The 20,115-nt window shown below is 34.7% G+C and overlaps 2 protein-coding genes and 1 long non-coding RNA gene across 3 annotated transcripts; all 3 read right to left on the reverse strand.

Annotated features, from left to right (window-relative positions):
• Positions 1 to 116: 116 nt before the first annotated feature.
• Positions 117 to 2,832, reverse strand: LOC125586409. The gene is made up of 2 exons (XR_007322932.1): positions 2,605 to 2,832; positions 117 to 1,884 (listed from the first exon to the last, which is right to left on the reverse strand). It is a non-coding gene; the product is annotated as an uncharacterized LOC125586409 (long non-coding RNA).
• Positions 2,833 to 7,064: 4,232 nt separating this feature from the next.
• Positions 7,065 to 8,149, reverse strand: LOC106397948. The gene is made up of 2 exons (XM_013838571.2): positions 8,145 to 8,149; positions 7,065 to 8,001 (listed from the first exon to the last, which is right to left on the reverse strand). The coding sequence occupies exons 1-2, from the start codon at positions 8,147 to 8,149 to the stop codon at positions 7,065 to 7,067; spliced, it is 942 nt and encodes a 313-aa protein (XP_013694025.1).
• Positions 8,150 to 10,435: 2,286 nt separating this feature from the next.
• On the reverse strand, positions 10,436 to 12,276 carry BNACNNG52000D (oil body-associated protein 1B). Its single transcript, XM_013840310.3, has 3 exons — positions 12,040 to 12,276; positions 11,078 to 11,481; positions 10,436 to 10,759 (listed from the first exon to the last, which is right to left on the reverse strand). Exons 1-3 carry the CDS (start codon positions 12,183 to 12,185, stop codon positions 10,584 to 10,586), a joined length of 726 nt encoding a protein of 241 aa, XP_013695764.1. The 5' UTR covers positions 12,186 to 12,276; the 3' UTR covers positions 10,436 to 10,583.
• Between the last annotated feature and the right edge of the window lie 7,839 nt (positions 12,277 to 20,115).

The following is a 20,115-nucleotide window of genomic DNA, read 5'->3' on the forward strand; positions in this document are numbered from 1 at the left end:
AGAGAAAATTAAATAAAAACCAACAAAAATATATCTTGTTTCGCTGTAGCTATTAACTTGTCTGCAACTCTACGTGTGATCATCGGTCCCTGTGGATTCGTTCCCGTATTACTACTGCGTACTTTACTGTGCACTTGCAGTTAGATAATCGGGTTAAAACTCGAGACATCAGGCGCCGAAATCAACTTTGTTTTAATGACCTCAAAAGCTGTAGCCGCTTCAGACGTCCATGTAAACACACCATCCCGACAAATACAATCCGTAAGAGGCGCCATTAAACTGGTAAACTGCGGCACAAATCTTTGATAAAAAGACGCTAGACCATGAAAACTTCTAGTTGCGGACAATGTACTCGGAGTAGGCCATGACTTGATTGCCTCTACTTTTCCCGGATCAACGGCTAGTCCTTCTGCAGAGACGATATACCCAAGGAAGTGGACGCTAGAAGAGCCGAACTCACACATTTTGAGCGTAGCAAATAGCTGATCACGACGGAGAACAAGAAGCACTTCGTGCAGGTGAGCGAGATGCTCCGTTGGTGACATGCTAAATATCAGAATATCATCAAAATAGACAACCACGAACTTGCCGATGAAAGGACGAAGAGATTGATTCATAACGCGCATGAAGGTACTTGGTGCATTGGACAAACCGAAAGGCATGACAAGTCATTCAAAAAGTCATTCTCTCGTTTTAAATGCTGTCTTCTTACATTCAAATTGTTCGCCGGAAATCTCGTGAAATTCTACCGGTTACAAGGAAACGATCTTGACCTAACACAGCTGGATTTTCAATAAAATAGTTAATGATGTAGCTATGTCAAAAGAAATATTTTTTTTAGAGCAAAAAAATGATAATTATGTCCTTTTAGACTAATATCTATTTTGTGTCATTTTTGCCTATAATACCGTTTAATATTTTTGAAAATAAATTTAATAAATAGTTTTACAAACAAAAAAAATTGGAAAAATAGCAACTATTGATAAAATACTTATATGAACTTAGTGGTATTTTTTTCAGTTCTAAAAATGTTTAAATCATAATTTTCAGATTATGTTCTAAATAAAGTAGAAATGGCATTCTACGAAGTAGAAAGCGAAATCCATTTTTTTCATTGAATCTACAGTGTTTAGAATATGTGATCTACGTAAATAAGAGTATTCTAAAAATATTTAGAATACACATTCCGTGCTTAACCTACCGATCTAAAATCTTTAGAAATCAAAATCTACACATTAATATAAATCTAAAATACGTAGAAACTGACTTCTATAGATTTACTTTAAATCTAAAACATGTTTAAATCAAAATCTACACATTATTATAATTCTAAAAACCTGTAGAAACCGATTTCTACAGATAAGATGTATTCTACGGATAAGAAATCAGTTCCTAAAAATATGGAAACAAAATATTTGGAATATTCACTTTTATATTTTGAAAAAATCGATTTAAAAAAAACAAAAACAAAAACGTGGTAACCTTCTTCTGACGCTGTCTTTTATATTCTATTGATTGTTCACAAAATTTTCACAAAAATTTCACATTGTTTCTACCAAATCAGTGTGAAATTGAGTGAGTTAGGGTTTATGAACTTGAGACTTTGATTTTCTCCCCTTTTGTTCGTAAAGGAGACGAGAAATTATGGGTTTCATCTCAAAGAAATCGAGTTTAAAGAGTTGAAACCATGTTTGGTCGGTTCAAATTAAGTGGGAATCAAACCGGATATATCCGAAGAAAACCAAGAAATCGATTTGGAATACTTACCTGGGCACGAGATCGATCGGTCTATAATTCGAGATCGATCGATCTGTATGAAATCGATCTTTGCCGATCGAGTGAAATGGACCAGGTCGATCAGTATATGCTCCGCGTTTTTTTGTTCTGCATAATGATCAGGATCTTACCATCCGACCTTGTAATTTGGGATCGATCGATCCCGCTTGATCGAACTCATTATTAATTATATTTAAAAATTACAATTTTAAAGGCATTATTACTATTTTAAAAATAATTAGTCTAATGGTACATAATGTATATAAGATTAATCTAAAAAGACATAATTATCATTTTTTTTATCTAAAAAAACAATTTTAATTGGCCGACAACATTGAAAGTAACGTTGGAAGCCCATAATTTCACACGTACAACATTGAAATAACATTACTTATCAACCAACAAAGAACAAAATTTGACCAAAAGACTAAAAATACTCTCTTCATTTCCAAAATAAATATTTCAAACACATTTCAAAATTATATGTTAACATTTTCATATATTTACTATGAAACGGAGAATACATTAAATTTGAATCTCATAACTGAAATGTAATAGATTAAAACTACGACTAATTCCTTACAAAATAAATGTATTTTTGGATTTGATTTAAAGAATTTGTATAATTCAAAATAAATGTATTTTTGGATTTGATTTAAAGAATTTTGTTGTATTTTATATATTTTTGTTGACATCGAAAGATTACTTTAAAAGAAAAGTCGTCGGTGGTGAGGGAGGGAAGAAAAGTTATTGGTCAATGATTTAAATAAAAAAACAAGCAATAATTGCAATTAAGGAACAAATAATAATAAAAACAGGCATGCGTACCTTTCCACTGGGGTTGCTTTTTGAGCCATTTAAACAGTTCATTCCCGGCGGCGTCTCTCTCAGCGACGTTACGCCGCCGTATATTTCGCCGGAAATCGAGACCAGCGTAATAAGGTACGAAAATAGCCGAAGCCAACGACGAGTTTCTCGTCAAGCATTTGTATCTCTTCATCTTCTCGTGGAATCACTTCAAGCATGAACTGATTAGTCGCGTACCAGCTCGGAGAGTAAATTCCGTCACCGGTAAGCTCACTGATCGGAGTCCGAAGCCGAAGTTCTCGACGTACTTACACATACTGATCTTGTCGTTTGGTCTTGAAACCCTCTCGCAGTCTTGAAGGGTGTCGATGTTGAATCGAGAAGGTAGGTTGTGGGTATATATGTACCGGCCAAGACAAGAATTTTCTTCTACTTCGGAGGGTTTGTGACGGTGGTGGTGATCGGATTCGGAGGTAGTGGTGGTGATGAGGGCGACTTTATTTTGGGAGAGATTAAGGAGGAGAAGAGCGATGGTGAGGAGGGAGACGAGAAGTAAGAGAGTGGTTGGTTTCTTCTTCCATGGATGGTTCTTCATCCTCTTTGTTGTGAATGTTTTGTGGTGTTCTTGATTTGACGATCCATGTCGAATTGGGAGAAAGAAAAAGTGAGAGAGTACACGCAAATGATATATTATTAAATAAATTTTGATTGGGTGACAAAAGTCTTGTTTCTTATATCAAATAGACTATTTAGTTTCATATAATATTTTTTTTTAGAAATCATATATGCATACGTAAAGTACGTAAAGTGGTTAGGGCAAATCACGGTTCTTGGAGCACGATTAACGTGGGTTATTAGGCTGGGTTTTTTATTGGAATATAAGAAACTTTCCCCTAAGAAACTCCATTAATTATGCTCTTATATCTTTTATTTAAGAAACGGTTCATAACTTTTCTCAGTTAAAATCTAAGAAAAACTAAGAACCATCTCTTAAATAAAGCTAAGAACCCAGTTAAGAGGTTAGGGTTAATTATGGTCTAAGGACAAGTTTATCGGGGGTGATTAGGGAGTTTCTTAGGGTTATGAACCCCACAAAAACACAAAAATCGGTAACAAAAAGTCCAGGTTAAGGATCGACTATTGTTGGGGTTTTGTACTGTTCGCGGACCCTACGGGCACGGTGCACTTTTTATTTTTTAATAAAAAAAAATTTTAAGAAACCTATTAAGAGTTTTATGGGATAAACATTGTCTAACTTCTTACAATTGTTTTTTCAAAATTCGGTATGTGGTCAACGGTGTATGGTTTTACTATGGACATAATAACATAAACTTTTAATCACCACATAATGTGACTAGTAAGATATCATTTCTTATTTTGTTACTACTTATAAATCAAGATCCACAAAATCATATTACTATAACTTATGTGTAGTATATATATCAATTTTTCTATTAAATGTTTGCCACCAAATCATATAACTAACAATACGTTATTTATTAGTTTGTTACTACTTATCTCATATATATTAATCGAAAAACATTCTAACATTGTTTTGTAGCCACATGTAGAATAAAATTCAATTTTTTTTTTAGAAAAATAGGTTGGTCCATCTTAATTTATATTATATTTTTTAAAAACTAACTATCAAATTGATAAATAATGTACAAAAGAATATTCTCGCGCTTTCCTTAAGTAAAAGCTACGGAATTACCTTATATAATTAACGTATATATGTTGTGACAAAAAAAAAGAACAGGAATCTTTCACAAAATTATCAACTAATCAGAATGATTCTTTATTAGACCATGATATTTGATTCTCTTATGACAATTAATGATTATGAATAATAAATATTTGATAACAATTTTTGTATTTTAGCTCTTTTTTGTTTAATCTTATATTATTAAAAGATACTAAACAATCACATTAACCATATAATAAAAATTAATTTTTCTTATACGTTATATTTTGAATTTTAAAATGAGTATAAATTACTAAAAACGTTAAATGTCTCAGGCTAAAATTTTGTGATAAATGGTTTAACTTTTTTGTAATAACAAGATACAAATGATCATAAATCGTATGAATATGTCTCATTTAATAGACATTCATATTATATATTGGGGTTTTTGCCAAAACTAACCCACAACTTGATTTTAATCCCAAACATATACCCAAACTTGAATCAAATGCAAAACTAACCTAAAAGCCTAGTGAAATTACAGCTCAACCCCTTGTGACCAAACAAAAAAACAAAAGTCATTTTTACGAATATAGCCCCAGTAAATCGTCTGAGTCGTCTGAGATGTTGGAAGTCGTCTGGACGACTGAAGTGTAAGTCGTCTGGTACCAGTTTATTTTAAAAATAATTTATAAATCTTGTAAAAAAATATTTTGATGCGTGAAAAATAAAAATCAAGTAATTATAAACAGTTTTAAGTGATATAAATTAAGATATGATAAAATTGATTTGTTTTGAAGATAGATGAGTGGAAGTAGTGAATCATGAAATACTTTGGTTTAGGAGTTTGGCAAACATATGTTGTAGTATTGTATGTATTGTTAGGGTTAGATTTTGGAAAACTAAAATGTTTTTTTTCAAAAATTAGTTTTCACCTATATTTGTTTATTTCTGTGTATAGTAAACACTTTTCAAGTTTGATTTGGTTTTATGAAGTGTTTAATTAGATAATTAAGTTTATGGGTTATGTTTAGGGTGTGGACGACTTATATTTCAGTCGTCTGTTGAATAATTTACCCGGACGACGTATATTTCAGTCGTCCACATCGTACCGAACCTTTAATTTTACCAATGTACGTTTTAACATAACCGGATCATTTTACTCGGACGACTTACATTTCAGTCGTCTGGTGAAGAAATTAAAACAGACGACTTACATGTAAGTCGTCCAAATATTCCTGCCTAAATTTAAAAAAAAAATTATTTTCCCGCTTAAATAATTTAAACCAGACGACTTACTTGTAAGTCGTCTGGAAAGTCTTCTATTTTAGTTTCCCGCTAAAAATATTTAATTTCCCACTAAAAATATTAAACTCTTCTGGACGACTTACATGTAAGTCGTCTGTTTTAATTTCTTCAACAGACGACTGAAATGTAAGTCGTCTAGGAAGTCGTCTGAGTCAAAAATATTTAACCTAATTGGATTTTTTGTCTCCTTATATAAAGAAAAATTTACACATTCTCTCTCCTCCTCTCAAATGGCTGCAACAAAAATGTAATGTTCATCATTCTAAAACTCTCAAACCTCTCTCTAATCTCTTTGACTTGAAAACACCAAACTTTATATGAATTTTTCAGTTTTGTCTCATGTATTTCTTACTAATCTATCTCTTTTGCAGGTTTTTAATCAAATGGTACTCATCTTCCACTAATTTAAAGGTAGATCTATTAATTTTAGATATGTACTTTTGTGTGTTCTATAAATGTAGATTTATCTAATCTTCCACTCATTTTCTCTATTTTTAAGTCATTTGAACGTTTTTGGATATGCATGTTTTCCAGATCTGGATTTGATATGCAGGTTTTTCAGATCTGGAAGACTTCTGAGACGACTTACTTGTTAGTCGTCTGGAAGTCGTCTGGACTTCTTGGAAGTCTTCTGACAAAGTCGTCTGGACTTCCAGGAAGTCGTCTGGATTTTTCAGAGCGTTTTGGTAAGTTCTTATGTCTGATTTTTCTTCATTTGGTAACTTCTTGTTGTATAAAGTTCTTACTTTTTTCCCAAACTAAAACTCTCCAAACCCACTCTAATCTCTTTGACTTGAAAACACCAAACTTTATATGAATTTTTCTGTTTTGTCTCATGTCTTTCTTACTAATCTATCTTTTTTGCAGGTTTTTAATTAGATTGTACTCATCTTCCACTAATTTAAAGGTAGATCTATTATTTTTAGATATGTATTTTTGTGTGTTCTGTAAAGGTAGATTTATCTAATCTTCCACTCTTTTTTTCTGTTTTTAAGCCATTTGAACGTTTTTGAATATGCAGGTTTTTCAGATCTGGATTTAATATGCAGGTTTTTCAGATCTGGAAGACTTCTGGGACGACTTACTTGTTAGTCGTCTGGAAGTCGTCTGGAAGTCGTCTGGAAGTCGTCTGGAAGTCGCTGGACTTCCTAAAAGTCGTCTGGACTTCCTGTAAAGTCGTCTGGAAGTCGTCTGAACTTCCTAAAAGTCTTCTGACAAAGTCGTCTGAACTTCCTGGAAGTCGTCTGGACTTCTTAGAAGTCGTCTGGACTTCTTAAAATTCATCTGGTCTTGTCTACTCAAGTGGAATCCAAGCTTGTCTTTGTAGAGGAATGATCTATAATAGTTTTGTTTGTGGTCTATTTTGTGAATTGCATGTCTACTCTTTTTTTTTTGATGAAATTTGAAATTTATTGATCAACATTTGAAATTTTTACAAACGGGTAAAAGTTTTTAATGTCTTAGGTCCAAACGAGAAACAAACCGAATACTAAAGAGTAACTTGAAACCATCTTCTTAGTAACCCTTCCAATTTGTGGCCATGAGTGTATCGCAAAGAGCAGATGCGGTTTCGAACTGCCTTGTCTATGAATCTTCTTAATTGATCCGTCTGAGTCACTCGTTGGTGGTGACGCCTTGAATTTCTTTCCTTCCAGATGTAGTACACAGCTGTTTGAAAAAGCATCCTTGCGAGGATTGAGTCGAGGCTTTTTCCTCCCATAGTTCGTATCCGATTGACAGTCCATTCCCAATCGGGGTTGATGTTCCGTCCAACAAGTGGTTTTGCTAAAGATTCCCAAGTCGTGTAAGAGTATGGGCAGGCGAAGAACAGGTGATCTCTTGTTTCATTTCTCTCTCCACAGAAGCCACAAACCTGAGTAATACCCCATGTTCGCATACGATCTCCCGTTGATAGCCTGTTCCTTATTGATAGCCATGTTACGAAGGAGAATCTAGGAACCCCCTGTGCGAACCAAACCACTTTACACCACTCAACGTTACTTTTCCTTTCCCGTAGTTGATCCCAAGTCCTAGCTGCTGAAAACGTGGTCCTGTAATCATCAACCCCATGCTTCCATAATATAATATCGGTACCTGTACCAGGGGAAGGGGGAGCCGCAGCTAAGATGTGGTCATAAACCTCCCGGTACCGCCGACTTCTACGTCCTCGAATGTTCCACGTATTGCCCCTTGCTGCGTCACTGACTTTGGCATGTCGTGATATACCCAGATATGTGGTGCCAACCGCTCCTGTAACATTAATCAACTTCCCAATTCCAAGCCAATTGTCAACCCAGAAGTAAGCAGTTGTACCATCCCTGATATCAAATCTAACAAACTCATAGGCCAAATCTCTTAGTTTCAGGAGTTTCCTCCATATCCAAGATCCATTATGTTCTCCTCTAACGTCCCAGAAGGAATTATACCTGAGCAAGTAATGTGTAACCCAACTTACCCATAGAGAAGCTGGTTTTGTGAAAAGTCTCCAAATGAGTTTAAGAGCAAAGGCTCTAGCCGTGTCCTTGAACTTCCTCACACCCAGACCCCCTTCCTCACACCCAGACCTCACAGCATGTCTACTCTTTTACTTGTGAATTTTTTGTAAAATGAGTAATAATGTTTTCCAAGATGTATTAAATGTGCTAACAATGTGTTTACACATTTACAAATCAATGAAATAATAGACTTCAGTAGCCTTTTTCTTATCTTTGGATCTCTCATATGCAATAATAAACTCCAATGGTCTTTTCTCATCTTAATAAACAAGAATGTTGGTAGCTTCATATTGATACAACATTTTAAGAAGCATTTAACCCTTCTTCCAACTCATAACAATAGTCATCATTATTGTCTATAACAATAATACTTAAGAGATGGAAACAAACAATAGTAACTAGTCAAAGCATATCATATTTTTTTATAAGTTTGCGTTGAAAAACTTAGTCAAATTTAGTAAAACTAAGGGAGAGAACATATTTTGGAAATATGAGTTTTACATATCTTGAAGTTACTTATCACTCTTAAAAATACAAGTTATTCAAAAACTAACACAGAAGACTTAAAAACTAGCGGAGAAGACGCGGACGATTCAATCTAAGTTGTCCAGACGACTAAACTATACGTCGTCTGGTCAACGCAGAGGTTATTTTTGCAATTGACTTTGAAATCTGTTATTTCGGACGACTGAAAAATAAGTCGTCTACTATTGTTTGGTTAAAAAAAACTCCAAAAAAGCTAGACGACTTACATTTCAATCGTCATAGGTTAGTTTTGCATTTGACTGGATTATTTCAGAAGTTTGACTTTTCTGGACGACTTACATTTCAGTCGTCTAGTGAAAATTAAAATAATAATATTTTTTTAAAAGTAGACGACTTACAGTTAAGTCGTCATAGGTTAGTTTTGCAATTGAAAAAAAAAACTTCAAGATTTAATTATACACAGACGACTTATAATTCAGTCGTCCACCAGACGACTTACTTGTAAGTCGTCGAGGATTTTTTTCTGAGATTCTGGTCAAACCTCGTAAATCCTGGACGACTTACATTTCAGTCGTCTCGTGGACGACTGAATTATAAGTCATCTGTATATAATTAAATCTTGAAGTTTTTTTTTTCAATTGCAAAACTAACCTATGACTACTTAATTGTAAGTCGTTTACTTTAAAAAAAATATTATTATTTGAATTTTCGACAGACGACTGAAATGTAAGTCGTCTGGGGAAGTCAAACTTCTGTAATTATCCAGTCAAATGCAAAACTAACCTATGACGACTGAAATGTAAGTCGTCTAGGTTCTTTGGAATTTTTTTTGAAACCAAACAATAGTAGACGACTTAACTTTCAGTCGTCTCAGGTTACAGATTTCAAAGTCAATTGCAAAAATAACCTTTGTGTTGACCAGACGACTTCCAGGTAAGTCGTCTACAGCCAGACGACTTCCAGGTAAGTCGTCTACAGTCAGACGACTTCCCAAGTAAGTCGTCTGACGAACAGATCTGGAAAAAAACTCGATGTCATACCTTAAATTGGGGAGATAAGTTCCTTAGCATACATAAGGCTTCTCCAAGCACACAGAATCACAAACGAAAGTCACCCACCCAGAATCGTTAGATTCTATGACTCTATGAACCATAAAAAATTTAGAATCAAAATCTTGGATTTTTTTAGCTCATTGTGGAGAGAAAGTGAGAGATATGTTGTGTTTAGTTCACAAGAATGAAAAAAGAAGAAGGGTAAATCGATTTTGGGAGCATTAAGAGCTTCAATTGGTTGTTCATGGTGGTTGTGGTATTGATGACAATGGCAATCTTGTAATTACTTGAAGATGATGAGGGTGAGAGAGTAAAGATGTCATTTTCGAAAAGAAAAAAAAACTGATGGCATTTTCGTAAATTATATGAACTTGTGGGATGAATATGGCAAAACCAATTTTTTAAAAAAACGGAGGTTAGTTTTGTGTTTGACTTTAAGTTGTAGGTCAATTTTGCAAAAAGCTCTTATATATTAATATAGTTTAGACATTCATATTATATATTAATATAGTTTTAAATTAAACTATATGTTAATTATATAACATATAAAATACATAAATATGTTAATTTCTAAATTTTTATTGAAAAAATATCGAAACTTTAATATTTTAATTTTAAAATTTGCATTGAAAAATTTGCACATTTTCTTCTTTCTGTTATATTCGAAACCTTAATATTTGAATGTTTTTTTAATTTATTTATCAAAAAAATATATCGTAAATAAACAAGAGGTATTGTTTTGATTTATGTGCTTACTCTAATTTAATTATATACCTAATACGTAAATAAACAGATATAAATAATAATATATAAAAAATATTTTTATAAAAAATTGGGCGAGTCTTAACCTAGTAAATAAATATGTAAGATCCACAAAAATATAAAACAAACCAAACTATACGTCTTATGATTGTTATCCAAAACTTAAGTTGCTTGATGTATGGCATTATTTGACATAAAAGGTCTTAACTAAACTCAGACAAAGACTCTTGCGACGGATTCAACCGGCTTAATATCGACCTCTCGCAACTCTAGTTTTAGCCCTTTGCCTCCTCCATTCGCCAATGGATGGATCCCGAGCTCTGGCCCTGACATGTACGCCCTTGCCTCCCTCTCTCCTTCGATCGATACCCCAAACCGCTTCTCTGTCTCTGCATCCATAATTAAATTTTCCAAATCCAATCATAAGCTACCAACCGTCCTAACTATATTTTGCCATATCAATGCCCCTTACTAGCTATAAACCGGACTACATCGTCTCTTTATCAATACCCTCAACCACTTTATCGCCAAATATCTATATCAATACAAGTGTTACTAAACAGGTATAGATGCCTATAAGTTTAGTTCTATGAATATAAATTGATGAAAATTTTAGGTGTAAAATAACAAAATAAAACCGTAAACTTTTATGATTTTCAAATTGAAAAAATATGAAATGAAATAAGTTCAACTACGGATTTTCTTACCCTGAATCATCTCGTGGAAAAGTTGGCCGTCGCGGGTAACGGCCATCATGACATTAGGTAAACCAATGGGAAGATCATGGCCCAAATCAACTTGCCAAAAGTGGAAAACCTTGCCATAAGTCTTAGCGACTTTGTCAAGATCTTGACGCTGAATGGGACCTGGAACACCAGGCATAAACAAGAACCCTCCTTTCACTTCCCACTCGTGCGTGTGCCAAAGTTTCTTCTCTTCGTCAGGCAAAGTCATGAACAACTTCTCTGTAACTATGTACTCCAATCCGATCAGACGAGCGTTTGCATCCGGACCGTCGTAGATCAAACATTGGCGCATATCTTCGTTCACGTGACTGCAGAAATGGTGAGCCTCCACTTGTCGTGTCATGTCGTAAGAATAGAAATGGAACCTGCCAACACATCGGAGTATGTATAACAACATTATAGCTAAAATCGAATTTTCAGACGAAAACGAATCAAACCTTTTGCTATGAGAGATTTGTGCCATCGAAACTAAATAACTCAACAGAACCAATTCCAAAACAAGAACTCACAACATACCTCATCTGTTTTATTAAATAAATATTTGACAAATAGATATCATTTTTAATAAGTTTGATATGATATTTCTTTCTTTTTGCCAATTTTGCTTAAGATTGATTATGCTTATTTATATATATATTAGTTTTTCCTAACTTGTTTCAAAGAATACGAAAAAAGGTCGGACAGTTTTGTTATTGAGATCAAACAAGTTACTAATTAGATCCATGGTCTTTCTCAAAAAAAAAAAAAAATCCATGGTAACACAATATAGAGACAACTTAGAACCATCATATGCAATCATTATTCATATGTTTTTTTAAAAGAAAAACATGCAATCACATGTTGTTTTGCTTTCAAATTGAGAATTACAATCAAAGAGAGAGTAAACAAAGTAGAACTAATAGAGTTTGACAGGGTTTACGTACGCGCAGAGATGTTGGTGGATTTGGTTAACCGGAGCAAAACTTTGCACGGCGGAGGTGGCGGTGTCGACTATGGAAGTGCCGGTTTTCGTTGCCTCCCCTGGAACCTCCGGGCCAGGCGTAGTAGATGAGTGAACTGCCTTCTCCATTTTAATAAAGTTATTTGATCTCCCTCTCCAAAATTTCCTAAGCAATCAAACAAACAGAGCTATTGCAAAGAGAAATAGATCATGCTTGCAGTTGCATACGTGTGGGTGTGATCTATGAAAAGGGGTGGAGTGTACGCATGAAGTGTAACATGTGGCAAGCTGACAAGGTTACACTTGTGTACCTCAGCTTTTGTTTAGGATAGTATAATAAGAATTAGTCAAATGGTTAAGATTTCTTTGATAAAAAAAAAGAGATTTTGAAAAGCTGATTATTTAAGTGTTTGACAAAAATTATGGTACGTAATACGCTATGAATGATCGATTTAGCAATAGCCAAGTATTTTAGTAAAGCTAGAAAGTCGTGAATAGTTTCCTTCTAACGCAAACAAGTAAGATCTTTGAATTTCCATCTGTTTACTTCTGATGCAAGTAACGCAAAGACAAAATACAGAAAAGGGTCTTGTACGGTTTCAGAAGTCTCTGAAACTCGTTTTTGGGACAGCTTTGAGCCTCTTTTCCCTCTGGCTCGGCCTCTTCCCCTTCGTCCACGTCTCACGAAGGACCTCCCATATGGTTCACTTCAACCCGTGAGAGCAGAAACTCATAACAGAGAACATATCCTTGATGCAGAGTGGTTATGGCATTGAATAATAGATCACGAGCTCGAAGTTGTCTAAGAAGCAAGTGATTGTATGAAATGAAACGTCAAACTACTCTCGAGTGCACCAACCAAAATTAGAGACTCGAGTAACTATTAGAGACTTGAAAGCGTAATATATCACAAATCTGGCTCTGATACCATATTACACGATTGTAGATTATGAATAAAGAAGAGATAGTTTGTTATGAAAATGAAGATATTTTCATTAAGTGTTAACTGTCAGCTTTACAATCATATATATACATGTATTTACTAAACCGAACTAAACCAATTCACAATTAAATATGATGAACCAGCGAAAGGAAACCGGTCATCTCCAATACTCTTGATTTGAATAACACATCTATATGCAAGAGAGAACCTAAACAGATGTTAACTCTATATTATGCTTTGAAGCCTCTGAACATCCCATCAAATGCATGCACATCTTTACTGCAAAACGAGAAGAATCATTCTCTATCATTGAAGGTGACAATACCAACATACTTCAACAGAGATTAGAAATCGTATTAAAGTCATTGACGACGATGCTCGAATCGGGTCAAAACCCAAGATCAGGCGTTCCAAGAGCTTTTAGACGAAGACGCAAAATTGCATAAAGGCAAACAAAATACACGCGAGTTTTGAGTGATATCTAAACCGTTTACTGGTTTATACAAATAGTGATTGGTACTTTGAAATTGGTTAAAGGGAACTTTTCTAACTTTTTTTCTCCAAAATATACCAACTTAAGAAAAATACTTGAACTAAAATTCTAGTCTTTTTTTTTATCAAACTAACTTAAATTGTAGAAGAAGACATAAATATCGGTTATCAAGTTATAAACTCATATATATTTAATAATAATTTTTAAACTCTTTATAAATTCAACACAAAACTAATAATTTTTAATTTTTAATAATTTTTTTTTTTTGATAACTCTGGTATCTGGGCAGCCACATTCTCAACTATCCCCCCGAAAGGGGTCCAGCGCCCCAACGGAAGGGATGTTAAATCCGTTGTGGCCAAGGCTCGAACCCGGATGGCGGGCAGTACAGCTGTACCTCCTTTACCACCAAGCTACGAGCGCTTGGTTAATTTTTTTTTTTTTAATAAATTTACATAGAGTAATATGTATAATATGATTTTATAACATTTCACCTAAAATATATTTATTAAATTATATGTAATAAAGTTTTTATAGGATTTATAAACTCTTAAGTGTATATTTATGTAATTTTAAACTATTAAAATAATTTATAAAAATAGAAATGATTTATTAAAGACTATAAATGATTTAAATTTATTTATACACTCTTAAAAATATTTTTCTTTTACTTTATAGTTTTACATAAATTATATATTTTGTAAGTCAGGTGTAACTAGATTCTTCTAATGTTCATACATTTATTTCATCTTTATTTTACTACAACATCCTAAATCCCTTTTTTAACTGCATCCAAAATCCCATATTTAGGAACTTTTAAAATGTTATCTCAGTTGTTTTCTTATTTTTTTGAAAAAGTTAATACTCAAATTTTATTATCACGACTGCTTTAAACACCAACGTAAGATGCACACCTATACAAACTAACTTAGAAAAAAAATTAAGAAGATAGAAAGATTTTAAATTATGTTTTCATTCTAAACTCAGATTTAGAAACTACATTAAGAATAAAAATTCATAAAAAGTTTTAATTTGAAACCGAACTATGCAAGATATCACAAATCTGAATCGAATCTCTAACAATTTTAAAATACAAGCCCGTAAATTTTTATGTTTTTTTGGTAAAACAAGCCCATGAATTTGGTAAATTTGATGCGGAAGAAAGGTTAAAAAATTGAATTTAAAGAGAATATACAATTACAAAGAGAAGTAGATAATAGCTATTTATAGGGACAGATTTGAGTCAATTTTTCCAATTCAGTATGAACTTTTTTTGATAATTACACTACAAGAAAACAGCAAGGATTCTGAGGAAAAAAATCGTCGGAATTTCGTCGGAATATCGTTATTCCGACGACATACCGACGAAACAAGTCGTCGGAAATAATTCCTCGGAATTTCTTCTTTCCTCGGAAATCTCTCGGAATTTTCCGACGGAATTCCGAGAAAACAAACTTCCGAGGAAATACCGAGGATCACTAGTTTGTCGGAAATGTCCTCGGAATATACCGAGGGAGAACTTCGTCGGGATATTTCCTCGGACGTTCATCGATCGATGCGTTTTTGGACATATATACATCGATCGATAGGAATATACCGACGGACATATTCCTAGGAATATTCCGAGGAACATGTCCCTCGGTATATTCCGAGGAACTGTTCCCTCGGTAGTCCCTCGGTATATTCCGAACGTTTTTTTGTAACCAGATCGATCGATGGATTTATGTCCAAAAACGCATCGATCGATCGAGTAAAAAATATAATTAATTTCCTCGGAATGTAAAAAATATTACTTAAAAAAAAAAAAAAATTCCTGAAATTTAAATTCGAAAATATGAAATTAAAATTAAAATTGAAATCATATTAATTAATATTCAAAGTTGCACAAATAAAAATAAAACATTCCGAGTTTTTGGAAAGAAAAAAAAAAACTACGGGTCTGGCACGTCCGGGAACACCTCGTTCGGGTACATCCTCTGCATCATCTCCATCATTTGCTGGTTCAGCCTCCTCTGTGCCTCATAGCCCGCCTGTTGAGCCGCCATCTGGGTCTCCAACAAAGGTATACGATCATCTTTGTCCTTCAACTGAGTCGTAAGTACTTCTGGATCAACAAAGGGCGGTGGTGCAGAAGAAGGAGGAACCGACCGGGTGCGACGACCCAAACCGACCAAACGTCCCTTCTTCTTTGGAACCGACTGAATAGAAAATAGCCAAATTTACAAATTTAAACCAAGAAATAAATGAATTGAACTTTAAAAAAAAAGAACTTACGGATTCAACGATTTCGTTGATTCGAAACCGGGACAAATTGGTCGAAGCCGTCGAAGCGTCATCCTCGGTTTGAAGCTGAGACACTTCGTCTACCACCTGAGTTTGGACCAGGTCGACCACGTCCCTCACAAGACCGTCATCAATCTGGCCGGTCTTCTTGTTGGTATACGCCCTCCTCATTAGGGCGAGATCATCAACCGGCTCGCCATCATTTTCTTCCGCCTTGAAAAAAAACATAAATTAAAGAAACATTAGAAATTAGAAGAAATGCACAATAAATTAAAATTCTGAAACTCAAATAATTGAAGAAAAAGCGGTTGAACTTACCATGCGATCTCCCAGAGTGGCAATAGATTGAGCACCCAAGTTATGCTTGTAGATGCCCTTTCCTTTACGGTCGCTTCTGCGGTTGGTGGAGTTGGTGGAAGAAGTTTCTTTCGTCTCTTCCTTATCTCAATGCGCACACAACTCCTTTCAGACCGTGTCGTTCATCGACTTTGGGACCTTTTAATAAAAAAAAAAAAAAGTTTAATAAATTAAAAAATAGTTTAATAAATTAAAAAATAGTTTAATAAATTAAAAAATTGTTTAATTAATTAAATCGAACCTTATTGATTTCCCACTTCTTCTTCCACTCGTGGATCTGCTTCCCATAGTTGTCCATAACTTTATGGACGAAGTGGTGATAGATAAAGAGCGTCTCATCGGAATTCCAGTTGAACTCTTGCTGAAAAAAAAAATAATTAGTAGAAAATTTATATTAAAGATTAAAAATATAAGTAAAAAATTAGAATACTTACCGCAAACTGACGAAACCACAGAACCTGCTTGTCGGTAGGGAAGTGAGTGAAAGTCGGATGTCCACTGTCGAGGGCCGAGTACATCATACGGTTGATCCATGCGTTGATCCCATTCCCGGATCGGTTGAACCTAATAAAAAGAATAAACGGTTAATAATGAATCCAAATTTAAAGAAAAAAAAATGTTTAATTACCATGTTTGACCCCGTCCATGTGGATACGGAGTGAGATACGGAAGATGGTCACGACCGGGCTGTTGAACCAACTCCGCAACACGCATCACTCCCGGAGGACGGAGGAACAGGAGCGGATGCAGCAGCGGGAGCGAGAGGAGCAGGAGCAGGTGCAGCAGAGGGAGATGTATGGTTGGAGCTGTGGGGCGAAGGGGAATCCTGAAAATGGCTGGAATCCCGAGACTGGCTCCCCGTACCACCACGACCACGACGCTGTCGAGGCCGGGTCTGATCATCATGAGACATGTAAATTAAAAAAATATATTTAATAAATAGAGCAATATATAAATTAATTTTTTTAAAAAAAAAATCCCAAATAATTTAATCACAAAAAAAAGATTTATATATATTAAAAATATTTAATAAATATATAAAATAGTTCTAATAAACAAAAAATAGTTTTAATAAATAAAAATAGTTTAATAATTACAAAAAAATAGTTTTAATAATATATATATATTAAAAATATTTTTAAATCTCAAATAATAGTTTTTAATCACAAAAAATTTTTTATAGATATTTAAAATGTTTTGTAAAATCCAAAAAATCGAATTTATATAAAATCCAAAAAATTTAATTTATATAGAAAAATCGATTTGTAAAATACAAAAATCGATTTTATAACAAAAATTGATTTTATAAATACAAAAAAAAATAAAAAAATTATTAAAAAATTCTAAATCAATTCAACAAAACAAATTATTCAACCAAATCATAATTCTAAACCTATTATACAACCAAATCACAATCTTAACCAATCACCCTAACAAAAATCTATCAAAACTACACAAAAACCTAACAAATAGAACCTAAGAGAGTGGGATAGGGTCCTTACATGATTTGTGTAAGAGAAGGGGGAGATCGCCGGAGATATCGTCGGATTTCAGGGGGAAATCGCCGGAGATATCGTCGGATTTCAGGGGGAAATCGCCGGAGAGAAGAGAGGAGTCGCGCAGAGGAAGAAAAGAGAAATGGAGAAGAAGAAGGGGCTCGTGGTTATAAAACCTAGGGTCCGACGGACATTATCCGTCGGAATTCCGTCGGAATTCTAATTTCAATTTTCGCGAAATATTTGCCCGGTAAAATGAAAATATTCCGAGGAAATTCCGACGGATAGTAAAATATCCGTCGGAATTTCCTCGGAATATTACGAGGAAATACCGAGGAACTAGTGTTTGGGGTTTCAAAACATCAATTTTTTTTGCCGTATTTCATTTCTTATACAATTATAATGCATACCATTGAGGATTCTTTGTATAGATGAGCATAAACCATGAAATAACAAATTTTAAAACTAATTGAAAGTATTCCCTTTACCGTTCATTAAAAGGTATAAGTGTTTCTCTTATGTTGTGGGATTTCGTTCATACAATTGGAAAAGTGTTAATTATACGGTAAGGAACAAATATTTGGTGCAGTGATTACTCGGATCCTTAGACATGTGGGTGTAGACTGCGAGAACCAGCAGGTAGCACTGGATAGATCAAACAACATTGCTTGGACCTACCTGGATGTCAAAAATCTTGTAAGTAAGGAGTTCATAGCTGGTCCCCACTCGACGATCGATCGGGATGGTCCTTACGTCTACGTATTCCAGGACCGAGCGAAGAAAACACTCTACTGCCACCTGCCTCAGATCGGCCTGACTGCTTTACTTTCAGAGGCTGCAGTTGAGTTCCTACCCCCTGCTACCGCACTAGTAGACAAGCCATCCTTCTTCACGCCAAAATATCAGACCAAAGGCAAGGCCGTGGTTGATGAAGAAGAAGAAGATGAGGCTGCACAAGCCATTCCAGATGATTCACAACCCCATCAGCTACTCCCATCAGACTCCAGCCAGTACAAGCTGCAAGAGCTTCCACCGAACGCCACTTCGCGCCAGCAACAACATTGGAGAGATCAGAGCATAAAGACAAACAACGACATGCTACACAAGATCTGGGCTGCCATTTCACGTATCAGGCCGTGTCGTTGCCAAAAGGATGATATAGTTCATCGGGACAACTCTCCATCCAGCTCTGGTTCGGGTTCGAGTGGTACACACAGGGTAAGAAAGAGGTCCAAGAGACCCAACGATGCAGGAATATCTGGAGCAGGAGACGAGGAGTAGGAGCTATCACCGGCCAGTATTGCCATTTGATTTTCGACCGCGCTATTTTATTTTCTTTTCTATTCTAACGTTTTATGGTCTTATTTTCTGTTAATTTTGAACTTAGTTTTTTTTTAGGTTTCTTAATTATGAGTTCGTATTTCTTTTACATGGTTTCTTCGTTTTATTTGGTTGTGTTTTGAGTAGTTTTTAATTCGTATTCAGCTTTGTCTTGCTAGATAAACCAAATAACTAATATCCGAGGAAAGAGGTTATATCAAGTGTTCCTCGGAATTTCCTCGGTATTTCTTAAAAAAAAAAATCAATGGTAGTCTGTTTCCGAGTCATCATCACCAGATGAATCTGAATCTGGATCTTGGTGAAACTCTCCAATCACTGGTTCATCCTCTACGTGAACGACGGCTTCCTCTCCAAAGTCGGTTAAATCGACAACAAGACTAACTCCAGCTAAATCTTCTGCTGCACTTAAGTTGCCGGATGTGCTAGGTTGTAGTGGGTCTTCCAGCTCAGAACTTCCCTGAACTCGGCCTCTCGGGTTGAGTCTTGTAACAGTAACCCATGGATCATCTATGTTCCTTACCCGGGGGTACTTGATATAACAAACCTGTAACATTTAGAAAAATTATAAATTAATACACATGATGATGAATCATTCTGAATAATTAACATTTAATTACTTGATCGGCCTGAGAAGCAAGAATGAAAGGATCATAATATTACAGCTTTCGCCTCGAATTTACTGATGTAACACCAAATGCATCTGTTCTCACACCTCGATCTGGAGTGTTGTCGTGCCAATCACAATAGAAAACAGTACAGCGCAATCCAACCATGCCCAAATACTTGATTTCCAAAATCTCATGTATTTGTCTGTAGTATACATCATCTCCTGATGCAGAACAAACGCCAGCATCATAAGTCGTACTCGAACGTCTCCTCTTCTGAGTTGTGAATGCATATCCTCGAGTACAAAATCTCGGATATGACTTCACAACAAAGTTTGATCCAACGACCATCTCACGTATCCAATCGTCAAATGTTTCACCTCTGGCCAAACCAGCAGACACCTATTAATAGCACATATATATATGTTATATCAATAAATGTGAATTAGTATAAATATGTGATAAAATATATTTTAATTTGTTTAAAGCACTCACATAAGTAAACATCCATCCAGTAAATTCTCTCTGCTTCATTTCTTCT

The sequence above is a fragment of the Brassica napus genome, chromosome C4 (genome assembly GCF_020379485.1).
Source record: "Brassica napus cultivar Da-Ae chromosome C4, Da-Ae, whole genome shotgun sequence".
In the NCBI taxonomy this organism is placed as follows: domain Eukaryota; kingdom Viridiplantae; phylum Streptophyta; class Magnoliopsida; order Brassicales; family Brassicaceae; genus Brassica; species Brassica napus.